Source organism: Populus alba, chromosome 14, assembly GCF_005239225.2.
Source record: "Populus alba chromosome 14, ASM523922v2, whole genome shotgun sequence".
NCBI classification, from domain to species: Eukaryota; Viridiplantae; Streptophyta; class Magnoliopsida; order Malpighiales; family Salicaceae; genus Populus; species Populus alba.
Window position 1 is genome coordinate 20,284,198 of NC_133297.1, and position 19,617 is coordinate 20,303,814.

The window sequence follows — 19,617 nt, forward strand, 5'->3', positions numbered from 1 at the left end:
AAACTATCTTTCAAGCTTAGAGAACAAAGATCCTACTTACTTTTCTAAAAAAAATTAGTCTTAGATTTTTCAAAATTTAAGCAATCAATCAACTATCAGAAACAGAGATCCTACTTAGTTTTCTAATAAAATTATTTTTATAATTTTAAAACATTTAAACTATCTTTAAAGAAAGAGGATAAGAGATCCTACTATTGTTTTACAGGTCACTGCGGTTTGCCGACCGGTGCAGAAAGGAAGAGAGGAGGAAGCCGTTTTGAATCTCCCCTGCTGCCTGCGTTTTCACAGCGGGGCGCGTGAACCCACACGCCGCCAGTGACTTAGGTTGGCGCGTGAGGAGACGCGCCGCCACTGTTCATGCTGTTTCATAAGGGCTTCCCAGCACTGTTATAGATTTGAGGGGTTTATTTTGTAATTTTCAAATTGTTTAATGTAATATTTGTTTAGTTTGAATTTTTATTTGTATGTTGTAAATGTGGATGTAACAAAAAAAAACAAAAAGAAAAGAAAAAGAAAAAATATAGTGAAAGTGTATGAGATGTTTTTGTGTGCTTTTTTATGGATGTTTTTATTTATTATGATAAAATTGCAAAGATTAAAGAAGAATTTAATATTTTGATTGGATCACAGTCAAGAATTATTAACTTATATGTAAGTTGTATTTCTAATATCCGATAAAAAAACAAAATTTTAAAACTTCTTTAACCCGTCAAAGCCACGAAGCAGCTTACCTCAGGTAGGGAGCGTTAGGGGTGCTAATACCTTCCCTAACCACAACTAGTCCCTTACCCACGAATCTTTGACAAGACCATTACGTCCGGTTTCCTAGTAGCCTTCAATAAATTATTAGGTGGCGACTCCCAACGAATCAAAAGCAAGCAACACACAACGAGAAAAAAATCACCAGCCGACGCCGCAATGCTTGCGGGATTTTGACATTGCGACAATTTATAAATTGCTTTTATAGATTTTTAATTTTAAAAAATTTACACTAACTTAAAAGTATTACTAAACAAAAAATCATAATTATATTTTTTTTGTAAATTGTTTTATATTTTACAAATTTAAATATTTAAACAATCATTGAAGTAATACTTCAAGAATAGTTTAAATGTTTTTAATTTATAAAATATAAAACCAATTATGTAAAAAAAATTAATTAGAAATTCTGTTTAAGATACTTCAATGATAGTTTAAATCTTTTAAAATTATAAAATATAAAATCACTTTACGAAAAAACGTAATAAGCATTTTTGTTTAGTTTATACTTCTAGGATAGTTTTAAATTTTTTAAAATATAAAAATATTAAAACCATTTTTTTTATGCTTATATATATATATTATATTTTATTTTTATAATTATAAAATAATTTAAACTATCGTTGAAGTCTCAATAAACATTAAATCCTAATTACCATATATATTATATATATATATATATATATATATATTGCGTTTTATATTTTATAATTTTTAAAAACATTTAAACTATCTTTGAAGGTATTCTAAACAAGAAATCCTAATTATCTTTTTTTTTAATTTATAAATTGCTTTATATTTTATAAATTAAAAAATATATGAAACTATCATTGAAGTATCCTTACAATGAAATCTTAATGGTTTTTTTTTTTTTTTTTTATAAATTGGTTTTATATTTTATAATTTTAAAACATTTAAACTATCCTAGAAGTATACTAAGGAAAAATTCTAATTATGTTTTTTTGTAAATTTATTTTATATTTTATAATTTTAAAAACATTTAAACTATCATTGAAGCATACTAAATAGAAATCCTAATTAAGTTTTAGATAAATTGGTTTAATATTTTATAAATTTGAAAACATTTAAACTATCCTTGAAGTATTTCCTAAAAATAATCATAATGCTTTTTATTAATAAATTGCTTTTTATATTTTATAAATTGAAAATATTTAAACTATCCTTGAAGTATTCTAAATAAGAAATCCTAATTTATTTCTTTTGATAAATTATTTTTATATTGTATAAATTTAAAAAATTTAAAACAATTATTGAAGTATCCTAAATAAAAAATCTTAATGCTTATATTAATATATATATAATATATATATATATATATTCATTGGTTTTGTTTTTTATAATTTAAAAATATATTTAAACTATCGTTGACGTATCGTAAAATAGAAATACCAATAACTTTTTTGGATAAATTAGAACATTTAAACTATCCTTAAAGTATCCCCAAACAGTAATCCTAATGCTTTTTTTTATTATTATTTAAATTTGTTTGATATTTTATAACTTTAAAACATTTAAACTATTCTTGAAGTATTTCTAAACAGAAATCTTAGTTACTTTTTTTTGTAAAATTATTTTTATATTTTATAAATTTAAAATATTTAAACAATTATTGAAGTATCCTAAAAAGTAATCCTAATGCTTTTTATATATAATTGTTTTTTATATTTTATAATTTTAAAACATTTAAATTATCATTGAAGTATATTAAACAGAAATCCTAATTCTTTTTCTTTTATCAATTGCTTTTGTGTTTTATAATTTTAAAACATTAAATTATCCTTGAAGTATACTAAATAAAAAATCCTTATTACTTTTTATTTTTTATAAATTGATTTTATATTTTTTAATTTTTAAAATTTTAAACTAACCATGAACTATCGTAAACAGAAATCTTAATTACTTATATATATATATATATATAAATTCGTTTAGAAATTTTATACTTTTAAAACATTTAAACTATTCTTGAAGTATCCTAAAAACAGAAATCCTTATTACTTTTCTTGATAAATTGATTTTATATTTTATAATTTTAAAACATTTTAAACTATCATTGAAGTATACTAAATATAAATCCTATAATTCTTTGTGTGTGTGTGTGTGTGTGTGTGTATATTGCTTTTAAATTTATATAATTTTAAAAAATTTAAACTATCCTAAAAGTATACTAAACAAGAGTCCTCATTACATTTTTTGTACATTGATTTTATATTTTATAATTTTAAAATAGTTAAACTATCATTGAAGTATGCTAAACATAATTCCTAATTCCTCTTTTTTTTAATTGCTTTTATATTTTGTAATTTTAAAAAATTTAAACTATCATAAATGTATACCAAACAAAACCCTATATTATAGTTTTTTGTAAATTTAAAAATATTTAAATTTGAAGTATCCTATACAAATATTTTAATGCTTAAAAAAAAATTGGTCTTATATTTTATATTTTTAAAAAATTTAAACTATCCTAGAAGTATAGCTAACAAAAAATTCTAATTACGTTTTTTGTAAATTGATTTTATATTTTATAATTTTAAAAGATTTTAAACTATCATTAAAGTATCCTAAACAGAAATCCTAATTATGTTTTTTTTACATAAATTAGTTTTTATATTTATAAATTGAAAACATTTAAACTATTCTTTAAGTATCCTAAACAGTAATCCTAATGCTTATATATATATATATATATAATTTATTTATTTATTTTATAATTATAAAACATTTAAACTATCATTGAAGTCTAATAAACAGAAATCCTAATTACTTTTTTTTTTTTTTATGATAAATTGCTTTTATATTTTATAAATTAAAACATTTTAAAACTACTGTCGCATGTGTGCGATGTCGCTGCGAAAACATCCATCCTCAAATTTGGTATTATCTAAAAATGTGTGGAAAAATAGAATAGGAGTCGCCACCTAGTATTTTGGTCACCAAGAACCCTAACTGGTCTTAGAGATCGGGTACGGGGACTGACTGCGTAAAGGGAAGGTATTAACATCCCAAATACACCCTACCTAAGGTAAGCTGCATTGTTTTAGTGTCTGATAAAAAAATTAAAGTCTTATCATGTTTTCTAGTTTTTGGTCCGTCTATGGTTTAAGAAAAGTTTTCTTAGTTAAAGAGATTTTTATCTTATTGGGTAAAACCTAACCATTCTAACGTCAACAAAAGAATTTAATATCCGGAATATAATTTACTTATAAGGTCGTAACCCCTGATATTAAAAGAAAACAAAATAAGTTTTTTGAAAATTTTGAAATATTAACCAATTCTCGTGACTTTAACTGGTTATTAAAGCCAAAATGCATGTTAAAACTTTTTTTTTTTTGAATTTTTATTATTGAAAATACCAATATGATTTATTAATTAATTTATTTATTTGAGAGAGACTTGGCCGTATACATAAAAAAAAAACAATTTTTTTTATGTTTTGACAAAAACTAGATATTTTAATACCAGATTTGTACCTTTACAGTATAAAAATACAAACAAATATTGATCAAAATGAAGTAAATTATTTGCGGAAAATCATAGATTTTTTGAAATAATTTTTGAAGAAATTTTTTTTTGGGCTGGACCCAACCACCTAGTCACTTGCCTAAGCCAGTAACCCAACCAGCCATGCACGCGTAAAATTTTACGCATGCATGGGACAGTGTGAAGGTAATTAAATTACCTTCACACTATTCATTCTTTGTTTATTTTCAAATGGCAAAAAAAACGAAGACCCTTGGCAAGGGCGGGGAGCAAGGGGGGCAAGCAGGGGTCGGGGCCCCCCCCTGCAAGACATTTTTTTTTTTTCAATTACTGGGTAAAAGTGAGTCTGAAATTAAGTGTAACTTTTTACTTTTGATTTCTTTTGAATATACTCTTGACATGCGTGGGAAAGAAAGAAAATATAAAAATATTATTTTGTGAAATAAAAAATAGAGCTATCAATTTACCCTAATATAAATCTTGCAGCCGATTAAAAACAAAAAATAAAAAACACAAATCACGAGCAAAATTTTTTCTACAAACAAATTAAAAATAGAGCCACCAATTAATTTATTTTTCAACAATGAAAATAAGGTAACTTAAATTTAAAATCTAATTTTGTTTTGTTTTGAGATGTTTGTTAATAAATTTTGATGATATATATAATATATATATATATATATATATATATATATAATTCTATCAAATTTTTTTTCTTAGAATCTGGTAGTTCTACCAATTGTTTTTTTTGAATTCTTGTTATAGTGATTTTTTTCTAATTAATTAGATATATTTTTATTGGTTGTTTTTGATTATGCTTGGATTTTTTTTTATATATATTTTGTTTTTAGCAGAGCCACCAAAATTATTAATTTTTTCTTACGATATATGTTTTGATTTTAGGTTGGATCATGAACAAAATAAGAAGAATTGATTTAAAAATATATATATATTGATAACTCACAGCCTACTGAACGAGCTTTTTCAGTGATGAATGTTGTTAAAACAAGACTTTGCAATCAGATGGAGGATGATTTTTTTGTGAATTATTTGATTGTCTATATAGAAAAAGAAATTGCTGAAAGATTCACAATTGATCTGATAATTGATGATTTCTATTCTATAAAAGAACGACGAGCACAATTAAAATAAATATGTAAAAATCATTCTTTATTATTTTTTACTTTATTTCAAAGTTTATCAAACATAAATAATGCTTCGCTTTAACTATTGTTTCTTATATACTTTGGTATAAATATCAACAACATTAAAGTGATAGATCCATTATAAAGATGAAATTAACTTCATTGTTTTGACTCAATTTGATATTGCTCCAAATATTTTACCTTATACAAAGGTCATTATATGTTTGTAGTAAGTTATTTGAAAAAAAACTAAATTGTACATGTTTTATTTTACAACTCATGTACAATAAATTAAAACAAATATTATATATTATTATATTAATTTTGGCCCCTCCTAACAAATAATTTTAGCTCCGCTCCTGTCTGTAACCAAGGGGTAGGGGCGGAGCTAGGATTATTTGTTAGGGTGGGCCAAAAATAATATAACAAGATATAATATTTGTTTTAATTTATTGTACATGAGCTGAAAAAAAAACAGCATGATTTAGTTTTATTCAAATAACTTATTACAAACATATAATGACCTTTGTATAAGGTAAAAGGTTTGGAGCAATGCCAAATTGAGTCAAAGTAATGAAGTTAATTTCATCTTGAAGATGTATCCATCACATTAATGTTGTTGGTCTTTATGAACATACAAATTATATAAGAAACATTAGCTAAAGCGAAGCATTATTTATGTTTGATAAACTTTGAAATAAAATAAAAAATAATAAAGAATGATTCTTACATATTTATTTTAATTGTGCTTGTCATTCTTTCATAGAATATAAATCATCGATTATCATATCAATTGTGAATCTTTCAGCAATTTTTTTTTTCTATGTAGACAATCAAATAATTTGCAAGAAAATCATCCTCTATTCGATTACGAAGTCTTGTTTTAACAATCTTCATCGCTGAGAAAGCCATTCAGTAGTTGCTGCAAAAACAGGAAGAGTCAAAATAAGCCGAATCAACCTGTCAACTAGTGGATAAATTGTTGATTTTTCTGTTTCAACCAATCCTTGACATAAATCAGCAATCAATGACATGCTCTTTAACTTTGGATGATTGGGTACATCAAGCTCATAATGCTGCAACTAAGTATCAAATGAATTTTTTCTTAGTCAGAAAAATCTTAAGGATAGAGCTTGTCAACAAGTAAGCATATATCTTCAACATTGAATAATTTATAGCTATTTCTAGGATCTAAAGTTGTGCTCAACTTAAAAAGCTTGATCGCCTGCTCATTGAATATATTATTTAGCTCTTGCAATTGTTGATCAATGATAGTTGTAAATATATCAACTCGATAATGATTTTCAACTGTTACTGATTTTTGTTTACGACGAGATCATCCTACACTAGAAAAACAAGCATCCATATCAGGAACTTCAATGTCTTGATGCTTACAAAATGATGTCACTTCTAAAAAATTTTTCCAACCATCATCTCTTAACTTCTGAATTAAAGTCTTTGTGGTAGTCACCAAATGCATAGCATTTAAAATATCTTGAGATTTTTGTTGTAGGGCTTGGCAAAGCATATAAGTAATTCCCATAACATCCTTCATTATATGTAAGATGAAAGCAAAATCAAATGACATTAGCAACTAAAATAAAAAAGCCACATCACCACGTTGAGAATAAGTAGATCCATCTAAATCAATGTTTTCAAGAACCAAGCAAGTTGCCCCATACATTTTTATCAAACTACAAATTGATTTGAAGTGTGAACTTCATTTGCTATCTCCAGGTCGTTGCAAACCACCTACTTGATTAACTCCTTTACCCGTTTCAATCTCACCAATATCAACTACATGTTCAATTGTAGCTGCTTGAAAAGCCTGTAATTCATCATTACGCTTACATGAAGCACTAACAATGTTAATAATAAAAATCAAATTCTGAAAGAAAGTGTGAACATTAGATATTTCTCTAGCTGCAGCAATAAGAGCCAATTGTAATTGATGAGCTAAGCAATGTACATAATATGCACAAGGGCAATCATTAATGAATAAAGCTTGCAAACCATTTCACTCTCCACGTATATTACTAGCACCATCATACCCTTGACCCCTAATATTTTGAACATTAAGATTGTGATGATATAAAACAAAGGAAATCTCTTCCTTAAGAGTTGCAGTAGTTGTATCTTTGACATGAACTATATTCAAAAATTATTCTCGTATAAATCCACTTCGATCAACAAACCTAATAACAAGGGCCATTTGCTCTCTTCTAGATTCATCTCGAGCTTCATAAAAAATTAAACAAAATCTCACATCACCAATCTCGTGACGAATTGAAGATTGAACATTTCTAGCAAAGACATGCAAAATTTCTTTTTGAATTTGATGTGAGATGTATTTAGCATTTTGTGGAGCATTACCCAAAACAAGAGCACCTACTTGTTCATTGTATGATGCTAAAAGTTTCATCATTTCAAGAAAATTACCTCGGTTTTTTTTATTCTGGACGTTCATCATGCCCTTTAAAAGCACATGCTTGAAATGTGAGCCAATGAACAATATCTATTGAAGCTTTAATACACAATCGATTATTCTGAATTTCTTCAGTAGTTTGCCTCTTAACTACCTTCTCAATATGACATGACTGGTTTTTCAAATTTTCCAAGCACCTGGTAGTAAATATATGAGCTGAATTTGGACCTTTTCCCATATGAGTAAAAATAGCACATCGTTCCCCGTCATTAACTTTCTTCCAACAATTAAATCCTTTAACAGTAAATGTGTCTGATTCTGGCTTTCCAGATGGTTTACTTGGAAATAAATAGCAAGGGAAACAAAATGCAGTATTTTTCTCTGAATATCCAAGCCACCGATAACTTTTGAACCAATGATACTGAAATCGACGAGGAAGTTTTTTACCAGTTAGTGGATATTCAGACATCAAAGGTTGATATGGCCCCAAATTAATGTATGCCCTTCGAATTTCATCTTGTTGATTAACCGGGTATTCTCAAATTTGAGGACAATTGCTTGGATCTCTAATTAAATGAGCAATGTCAATTTTAGTAAGAGGTTACTCACTAATCAACGCAAGTTCTTTGTAAACTAAAGCACATTGAGGCTCCTCAACTATAAGTTCAACATTACTTGGAGTTGGTTCACTAGGCTGTGAGTTATCAATATTTTTCCTTTTTTTTTTTCAAAAAAAAGAATCAATTCTTTTTATTTTGTTCATGGTTCAACCTAAAATCAAAACATATATCGTGAGAAAAAAATGATAATTTTGGTGGCTCTGCTAAAAACAAAACATAAAAAAAAAAATCCATGCATAATCAAAACAAAGCAATAAAATATATCTAATTAATTAGAAAAAAATCACTATAACAAGAATTCAAAAAAATTTGTTAGAACTAGCAAATTTGAAAAAAAAAAGCAAAAATAATAAAATTATATAAAAAAATCTCATCAAATTCTTAATAAACATCTCAAAACAAAATAAAAATATATTTTAAATTTGAGTTATTGATATCCAATTACCTTGTTTTGTTTACTGAAAGATAATTAAACAGTACTTTGCTTCAATCTTTCCATAGAAAAATTCTGTTTGTGATCTGCATTTTTATTCCTGTGTTTGTTTTTGACCGGCTGCGTTGCAACTTGCAAGTTTTTATATTAGGGTTGTACTTGTAGCCTGTAGGGAAAGAAAAGACAAAGAAACACATTGATAACTTTATAATTTTTTTCTTTCCACGGAGGCACCATTTAATCAAGGCAAAGCCTTTCCACATAAGCATCTTTTTAAAAATTATTACAGGGGTCGGGCTCTGCTTGTCCCCCCTTCATTTCACCCCTAATAACACCTCCTCTACACCAACTCCTTGCAAGGTATAGATGCAAATATTTTTATGTGTTTTTGAAAATGCAATTGAGTTAGCTTAAGCGTACTAGACTAAATTTCTATAGCTCAAAACTTTTTATGCATAGTTGAGCTATGCAACCCATGATCTTAAAAGATTTATAGAGATTATTTTTTGAAGTATTTGAAAGTGTGGTAGCGATTGCTTTTCAAAGTGTTTTTCATTTCAAAACACATTAAAATAATGTTTTTTTTTAAATTATTTTTTACATCAACCCATTAAAATGATCTGAAAACATTAAAAACATATTAATTTGAAGTAAAAAACAAAAAAAATTTAAATTTTTTTAAAAACACTTTCCAACTGCAGTGTCAAACACTTAATTGCTTCTGTTTTTGTAGTTGAGTTTTAGATTGAAGATAGATACAATCCAATTATACAAAAAAAACTCACAATTTTTCTTGTTTTATTTAGTTTTTTTATGGGCTCCATGAAACATGCTTCAACCCCAACTATAAAAACAAAGATACCCTTAATGCTAGTAGGATTTGAACTTAAAATTTTGGAGGAAGCAAACCTGTGAGCCCTGGTACTCAACTCCAAAACATTGAATTTCTGTAGATCCACCCACTTATATGTTGCCCCGTGAAAAAGCAATTTGCAGAGATATAGTCTACACCGTGCATGATTCCTGACAAGCAAATATATTCGAAGTCACTCTAAATCGAAGATGCCACTTTCATGAATGTGAAAGCTATGGCATGTGCTAGCTATGGCCATGCTCCCATACAACTTTTATACACCGCACTTGCTTTAACCTAAAGTACATATATGATGGGTATATATTGGGCGCACAATAGCATCTATTTACTCTTTAATAGGGAGGAATCATAATGAATAAATCAAAATATAACTTCTGCAATTTTCAAGTAACAAGCGTAATAAAAAAAGGAAAAACAGAATGCTTGGAAGAAAAACCTCTGCCATTGCTTGGATTAGAATACAAGTAAGGACACGACCCGTGGAGGGGGGGGGGGGGGGGGCGCTAACGTTAACGTCAAACTTTCAGGTTAAAGATTCAAAACTCCATTCTACTGGACTTCCCACCTCACCCAACTCCGAAAGAGTCCTCTCAACTAGAAAGGAAAAGAAAACGAGGTAAATTAAAAAAAAATCACAACAACGTAAACAGACTTCAATTTTTCTACCTGAAGAGTTTGAGGGAGGAACTTGGTTCCAACATTGAGGAACAACATGGCTAAGAGATCAGATTTTGCACAGAAGCTGTTAGAAGATCTCCGGTCGAGGAAGGAACGAATGGCTGTATCTCATAGCTCAGAAGGTTCAAAATCAGCTGCTCCAGGTTAGTATATTCTATTATATTTCACACTTTATTTTCTTCAGCTCAAAAACAAAATTGAAAATTTAGAAGGCTTAAAGCAAGTAAAAGCTATGGTTTAAAACTATCACGAAACTTGGAAAGCTATCATGCCTCTAAACATGAAGAATCGCAAGTTTTTATCATCAGTTCAGCTCTCATCAGAAGTGTAAAATTAATAGCTAGGTCTCTAAACTAAATTAATGATTATTCTTACCCAATGACCTTTCCTGCTCTTTTAAGTAATGTATAAGAAGATTATTTGGATGGCCAATTTGGAATACAAAAGAGCAGGGATTAATAGAAAGTATGATATGGCTAAGTTAAAAAAATAAAAATAAATTCAGACACCTCGCTGATGACAGAAGCAGGGCCTGCCTTTCACCTTCATTCAAAAACGATAGAACAAGGAGCAAGTAACCTAGTCTCGCAGTAGTATAATAATGCTACTTGTGATGCAGTTTCCCAACCAAAAACTCTTGTGATATGCTAATAATGCTCTGTTCCAGAAAAATCTAAAAAGAAACAGAAACCTGATGAAAACAGTGGCGAAGGGTAAGATGAAAGAAAACCAAATATTAAAGCTCTACACCCTCTCATATGTAAAGAACACAAAATGAAAAGGAAAAGGAAATCAATTCATCTATTGCAAAATATTTATATGCGAACTCCAATTTTCCAGTATTTTATATTTTCAAAAAGAATAAATAGGAAAAAAAAAGTGACATTTTCTAAAGTGTGAACTGTGTGAGAAGAAGGAATATTAGGGCATGTATGGCAAGCGCTTTATTTTCAATACTAGATGGTGACATCTAGTCTTCTAGCATACAAAAATTCCTGCATTTTCATTACATAGTACGAAGTATCATCATTGTTTTCTCTGCATCGTGTGCTTGTGCAGATGTATATGCTTATTCCAAGCAAATGCACAGAGGATCCAGAGATATGAAGACCCATAGAAGTGTAAGTATCATGGCTCAAGCTTATCACAGTTTTAGGTATTATAAATTTCCAATTTACTCGAACTGTTCCATGACCACAGAATGGCATTAGAAGTGGAAGTGTGCACAGTAGAACTAGTGGAAGTGATATATCACTCTCCATTGAAGAAGTTTCAACAGAGTTTGTTCCATTTGGGAGAGGACGAAACTCCGAACAAATAGGAGATCTGTCCATGGCACTGGCTTTTGCCCTTGAGAATGGCGGAAAGCTCAGAAGAATGGATTCGTCTGGCAATAGTTCAATGCTAGGTTTCCTGCATCAAATTGGAAGAAGACCAGTGGATGTAAGCAAGATGGAAAGAAGCGGTATTAATAGGCATCACTCTTCAAGTAACCGTTTTCCTACACTCTCCCATCTCCACATCAAAGAAATATCAAAAGGTGCACAAAAGTTAAATCAGATCCTGAGAGCTTGTTCAAATGGCCTTAACTTTGAATCATATTCATTAGAAATTGGCAAGGAACTACTCAAAGAGGCCGTGGATTTGGAAGAGTCCTTGAGAATGCTTGTAAACCTGCAAAAAGCTTCAGAATACATGATCTGCCCACAGAGCAAATCTCGTATCACATTGCTTGATGAGGATGAAGATGACGATGACACCTCTACCAAAAAAGCTGAGCATAACCAACTTGCTCTGCCAAGGTTCTCCTTCGACAAGCCCTCAATAAATTCTCATTACATCCAGAAAGTTGAAAGGACTGATCTCATGCAGAGGATAATGGCTCTGACTTATTTGTCAGAAGCTGCAAGTTTCAACCATGACAAGCACAATTTAAGTACCTCAAATTCAGTTTCTCACAAGAAATCATCTAGCTATGGCTCAACTTCTAAAACCTTAGCAGCATTATCTGAACAGAAGAATCAGTCGAGTTCATCAAAATCCAATCCAGAGAAGGCGAGAATTCCAAATGTAATTGCAAAACTAATGGGCCTTGAGGAACTTCCAGAAAATGCAGATTCAAAGCACACAAAGAAAGAGTCAGGTTCCAAGCAGAAAACTGAAATGAATGTTACAAATAAATCTGCAGAAAGAAGCTCCACACGTGAACGCAAGACAAAAGATGCTGAGAATTCAGTACCCAAAGTAAGAAAACAAAAGCAGATGCAGCCCAATCAGAATAAGATGCTTCAGGATCCAAAACATGCTTTGCAAGCAGAAAAGACTCTGCCAGATCGCCATGCTACCTTTGAAATGACTATGCATGCCGGAAAGCAACCCATGATGGATGTGAATGGGACAAAACCAGAGAAAGGCTCAAATAAAGCTAACGTGAAAATGGAAAGGCACCAAAGCAACAGCATCCAAATGAACCAAAGCACAGGAAAGCGAAAGAATGGTCAGGATAAAGAGAGAGAACAAGATAATACTAAGACGAGGGAGCAGAAAGGGAAAGAACAAGGTGAAACAAGAAAGCTAATCCGAAAGCATGAGCTGCAGCAGATGGCATCACATGCACAAATTGGGTCCGAAGCAGCAATTACATTGGAAGGGCAAACAGACCACAATGCAAGCATGCTTAAAATAGAAAACAGAGATGAAAACTGGCACCTTTCCAATGATCAACCAAAGTCTTCCAATGACCTTGGATTCCAACAGGCTCACACATTCCGAAACTTTCAACAACGAGACATAAAGTATCATGCAGGAGAGGGGGAGTGGCAGACTGCTAAGCAGAAGATTCAAGATAGAAGTCAAAAGAAAAGTGAAGTAATGTCCAAGAATTTTCCCACCCCCATGAACGACATTCTGAATTTCCAAAAAAGACATTCGCAGATGAACCAGGCAACTCCTGGCAGTACAAGTTCTAGAGAATCTGTTGATGAAATGCCATCCAAAGGGTTTCCAACTAACAGGCACCATGAAGATCCTGTCTACGAAAGAATTTATAATAATAACCATGTTAAAGTGCAAGATTCAATGACCAGGTACTCGAATCAAGATTCCTCTCCAATAGATCCTAAATATGATATGAAGGAGAAAAGCAGCACTCCAACTATGGAAGAAAAGGCAACTCATTCACCAGCCACGCAGAAGGTGAGAAATACCATGGGACAAAAGGCAGAGACCCCTCGAAAGATTGACGAACTAGCGTCCAGAAAGAGTGGAACTCCAAACAGCTTGGCAAGGCAACAAAAACGTCAAACTTCTGCTTTGCAAGAAGGTAAGCAGAAAAGGCGCTGCAAACTTGGTGGATCTACAGTCGAACAAGTGATAGCCATCAGGTCCAGAGAAGAAGAGGCACGCATTGTTAAATCCAGCAAATCAATGGCAAACATCCAGCAACCGAATGTGTTGGAAGATCTGCATAATAAAGATGAACACGCTTCCAACTCCTATATTCCTGTGGATGATGAAAGCCAAATCCTAAAAGGACCAAAAATCCTAGTTCCTAATGACAGCGTAAGCCCATTTGTTACTACAATCTAAGAACTCGATATGCACAGAGTATCCTATACACTCGCACAAACTATAAGCCACATTATCATAGATGACAATTCTTGCTGCTTGCTATTGAACTAACAAAAGCTCTTTTTTGGTTTCATGCAGTGTCAAAACACAATCTCAACAGTTACGAATGAGCAACAAGGTCAAGAATTGGGCAGAGATCAACTGCAATCTCACAACTTTGTTTTGAATTCACTTAATGGTAGATACAACTTTGCATTTTCAGTTTCACTTCCCAAAGTATTGCTCTCCTCATTTACATCATTCCGCATATCCTCCTCTGGTTCATCAACCACGTAGACTTAGTTTTCCCATATCAAAACTACCAATAAATCGCTATGCGCTCAAACCAACTTCTATCATCAAGACCATAAAAAAAAGAGACGCAACACAATCTAATATCATTCTTCATTGTTGAAATGTTTGCAGAAAGTCATCAAACTAGCAAAGATATCACATACCCCTCACAAGTGAAGAACCAAAAAGCATTGAAATTGGAGACACCAGAGCCGCTAAATGAGAGCGAAAATCACCTAAAGCAGATCCTGATAAAGAGTCAACTATTCCTTAACACAGCTGAGGCACTTTTCAAACTCAACATACCTTTCTTCGTTCTCCACGCTGGTAGTCAAGACTACCACGACGAAGAAAGCAAGCTCATATTAGATTGTGGATACGAAATAATGAAAAGAAAAGGCAAAAAAGCAAGAGCTCAGTGTCCATCCATTCATGAAAATATCAGTCACCTCTATTAAGGTAAAATCCTTGGACAACTTGATCAAGCTATTGTACAAAGACCTCGAGATGTTAAAACTCTACTGTAGAAATGGTAATCCTGAATGTCTTCCACTTGTCGAAGACTACCTACAGAAAATGCTGGAATGTGATGTGTACAACTGGGATATAGATGTGAATTGTATGTGGGACTGTGGTTGGGACAAGATGATGTTTGCATTTCTTGAAAAGGATGATGTTATCCGGGATGTGGAGAAGTTCGTGCTTGATGGATTGCTTGATGAAGTTGCCAAAGATCTTCTACCAGTATTCTGATTGGACTGAAAATTAGGACACTACAAAACTGTTTGAGCAGATTTTTTTTTTTACTTTTCTTTATTATTCCTGTGTATATTTTAAAGAGAATTTTGTGTGAATTGTACATTTTTTACTTTTTGGCTCAACAATAGTAATGCATATTTGCAGAGTTATATTTGTATAATACAAGAGAAGTTCAACCAGATACGAACCATATATATAAAAAGAGCAAAGGGGAAAAACGGCATCAGTGCAGCTCATAGAATTGGAAAATAAATAGATATGAACAAAAAAAAAAACTCTTCAGTAATGTTGAATTTCCGGAATTTTGGAGCAGCCAGAAACTCATTTCAGATTTTCCACTTTCTCAGTTTCGCTTCCTTTCAAGTTATAAAAAAAAAGTTATGGGCTCAAATTATCTCTCCAATGCCATCACCTTTCGATTTATAAAAAAAAGAGAGAAAAGATTAGGAGCTCAAATTATTTCTCCAATGCCATCACCTTTCGATTTATATAAAAAAAACATCAACAATTATTTTCCTATCATTAACATCTAAAAAAAAACTATTATTTTCCTTGTAATGCTTTTATTCGAAGGTAAAATTCTAAAGATCAACTTGCTAAGCTCGTCTCATCAAAAGATAATCATTTATTGGAATTAAATTTTAGTTGATAAGATGGGAAGTATATTCATTTATCAACTAATTTTAAAATTTTTAACAAGATATTATATAAAAGATTTAATATTTTTATCTTCAATATATCAGGTATACATGTAATTGGGTTACTCATGAAAATACACTAAGTAAAGCAACTTTTTTATTTTTCATTATTATTTTCAAACTTTTTTCTTGCAATTGGATTCTTCTTCAGCCATTATCATAAAACCCGATCTGGTTTAGTGAGTAGGATCGAAATACAAAGCTTTAGCCAAGTTTTACCCAGCAAAAAATCAAAATTATAATTATCCTAAACTCCCTACTGGATCAACCTAGGATCTAAATATCACTTCTTCCATCTCACCTCCTTTGTTAATACATATACCAGTGGTTCACGAATGCTGTTAATGCTGTCGCTAAAATTTGGCATTATTCCCACTGTGGAGCCAGTCGGTGTTCGAGATTTTGATATTGATGGTGAACTTCGGGTCAAATTGCGGTTGATACCATCATAGCCATGGGTGGGAGGGGAGCTGTTTCATGGGCTTTTGTGTCACTCCTGAAGATCAAATTTGAATTATCACCATTTCGTTTGTTCAATCTAATGGGTTGGCCATTGTTATGGTCTTAAAGGGTTTATAAAAAATTAAAATTAAAAAAGAAAAAACTAAATCGTGTGGCTAAAGTAAGCTCACCTATACTGCTTTAACTATGTATTGTAATAGTTATTTGTGTTGTTGCTTGGTTATGTGATACTTTAGCTATTGGTTTGGTCTAGATTGCACAGTATTTTTAGATGATAGAGGTGATAGATTGATAGGAATTAAATTATTACAGATTATTACAGAAAAGAACTAAACGGTGTCCTGTTTTTCCTGTTCATGCAGACTCAAATGGTTGTTGATTTTCGTAGTGTTTTTTCTTTCCTTCTCCTGGCGTGTGCCTTTGCACTTTCTGACTACCTATTCATTTAATTATCCTTATTGTGCACTGTTTATACAAAGAAGACAGAGAAAAAGGGTCTTCAATGATACATTAAATGCATCGGAGTTAATAATGATATGGCTTCAATACATGAATAGACAAGGGAAAGAGAAGGGATGTTCTTACTAGGAGTCAGTATTTAATCAAAGCCACGATGGAACAAAGAAGGCAGCATAAAAGATAAACTTTGGTCTTCTTCTCACCAAAAATCATGACTTTTTTTCACCTGTATTCATGTTTTCTAATTCAACCATCTTTTTTTCAAGGCAGATCGACCAAAAAAGAAAAAAGAAAAGAGAGGGAGCACATGGCATCCAGAAATGAAAAAAGGGAAGCGAGACACAACGGAGAAGACAAACCTGCTGAGAGAGGGTTAAGATGGTTATGCTTCAACTCTTCTCCTTTTTCTTGAACAAACCGATTGAAGAAAGATAGGAGTTGGGTGAGTGTTGCTCCATTTGTGGTGGCTTTTATTTCTTCCGTTTATAATATTTTTTTTCTTGATTTTAAATGCATCACTGCTGGGTTTTTTCCTTAATTTTTTCCACAGCAGGGGTGTTCTTACTAGGAGTCAGTATTTGAAGAAAGACAGGAATTGGACGAGTGTTGTTTTTCTGGGGTTTTTTGTGCTTTTTTTCTCGATTTTATTTCTTCCGTATACAATTGGAAACATTTTTCAAGAATTACCATTGCTTTATTTCTGCATCGATTTTTTTTCTCTATTTTTAATTGATCACTGCTGGTTTTTGTTCTTATTTTTGCGATATCAGGGATGATGGGACAGAGAGGGAAATTGGATCGAGTTGAGTCTTATTTTTCTCCTCCGTAATGATTTCACTCTTCCGTCATTTTAACGAAGTTGCCACACAGCACAGGTTTAAGAACAGTAAAATTTCAATTATTTTATAATGTCTGAGAAGAAAGGTGGCCGGAAAGGCAACGATTGTTTTCCCCATTTCTTTAATCCTCTCTTTTCCATATAATATAGCCACATGATCAGAATTACCTTCTCTTTATTAATACACTTATACAAATATGTTCACGCAGTTGACAATTAAAATTAAGATTTGATTCTAAAAAGTTAAAATATAATAAAAATTTATTTCAAGTCATCAATACTATTAGAATGAATTTGATTAACATCATGAAGCTAATTAATTTTTGATAAGTTAGATACAGTTTGTTTAAAAACTGAAAAATACAAAAATCATTCTCACACGTTAAAACTGAAAAAATTTAAGAAGTATTATTCATCAATAGTTGTCTAAATTTAAGCTATATAAATTTAAATATTTTTTGAAAAATTAATCTTAATGGATCAACTCTAATGGATTGATTTTGTCCACTTACAAAATTGATTTAAAAACCTTAAACTAAAAAGCGCATGACCTGATCCAAACAAGTCTTGAATCCTACCTGAAAATAAAGTATTAATTAAACCTAAACAAAACTTGAGTTATAACTAACAAAATAAAATAAAACTCATAATATTAAATCTATGTTTTGTCATAACAAGAAGAGAGTGAAAGAAAATATTACAAAACTAATAAGGCTTATTTATAGCCTTCCATGCAACCCAATAATTCTAGAAACTAAAGAAAAAGATAGTCGTCCATGTTGTTTTCAAGTAGTAGCATGCTTCTTTTCTTTCTCCTCTATTGTGTTTTCTCCTTACCTAACAAGAAAATAAACAAAAAAAAAATAAATCCTATTATTTAAAGGAAGTTCATAATGTTTCCATACATAATAAAAAGTCTAAAACAAATTAGGAATCCACAAAACACATAGAAACATCATAAACACAAGGCTGTTGAAAATTTAGAAAATTGTTAGCTTTGTTGTCGAAACCTCATGGCCCAAACAAGGTTGGATTAGACACCTCTTGCATATGGATAATATGTACTAAGGCATTCTCTTAATGCTTCAATGGACCTTTCAAATCTGACTTGGTCAAAATACTTAAAACCAATGCATTCAATGCTTCTTTCAATGTTTTAGTCTTGGACCAAGTCATTGGCCTATTTGGAACATGTAATGGGTCATTGCTGGTGTTTGTGGGCTGATCCATATAATCCCCTCTCTCCTAGAAAAGATTCAACCTCGAATCAAAACATATGTCAAACAAAGTAAAGTCAACAACATTAAAAGTAGCACTAACATCATATTCACCTATAAGATCAATTTTATATATGTTGTCATTGACCCTCTCTAAAACTTGAAATGGACCATCTCCATAAGGCTATAATTTTGATTTCTTTTGGGTTGGAAATCGTTCCTTACACATATACACCTAAATCTATTCACCGTGTTGGAAAATAACCTATTTACCCCCTTATTTGCTTTAAAAGTGTACAAACTGTATTTTTTTTTTTCTATTTGGAGTTGAACTCTCTCATGGAGTTGTCTCACTATCTTTGTCTTCTGACACGACCAAAAGATCGATGTTTTCTCCCCAAGTGTAGAAGTGTTGAAGTAATAAATAACCTGGCAAGACTAGAATCGAACCACAAGGAGATAAACTATATAAATTACAAATAACAACAACAACAACGATGATGATGGTGGTGGTGGTGGTGGTGATGGGTTAAAAAGGACTTTGAGATGTAAGATTAATATAAAGATTAAACAATGACAAAAAAAATTGTCAAGGTTAGAGGATCCACTAATAGTATTAGAAATAAGTATAGTATAAACTCTTTTTATTAATTAACTAGAAACCACACACAAAGAAGGTTCCAATCATATGATTTATCCTTGATAGTTCATTGTAAATGTGAAACCCCTAGAAATTTATAATTTAAATATGCAGATGTGTAAACCCTCATGTAAACATAAGATTGAAAGTGGTATGATTTTAATGAGTGATGAAAACCAAGATTATAAATAATAGATAAATAA

General features: G+C 30.9%; 1 protein-coding gene across 1 annotated transcript; it reads left to right on the plus strand.

The window, feature by feature from the left end:
- Positions 1-10,319: 10,319 nt before the first annotated feature.
- LOC118043939 (uncharacterized) lies at positions 10,320-15,279 on the plus strand. Its single transcript, XM_073404332.1, is given in 6 exon segments — positions 10,320-10,581; positions 11,498-11,559; positions 11,639-13,999; positions 14,147-14,246; positions 14,474-14,742; positions 14,744-15,279. Coding segments are annotated over 6 exon segments (3,252 nt in total). The 5' UTR covers positions 10,320-10,472; the 3' UTR covers positions 15,095-15,279.
- Positions 15,280-19,617: the final 4,338 nt, after the last annotated feature.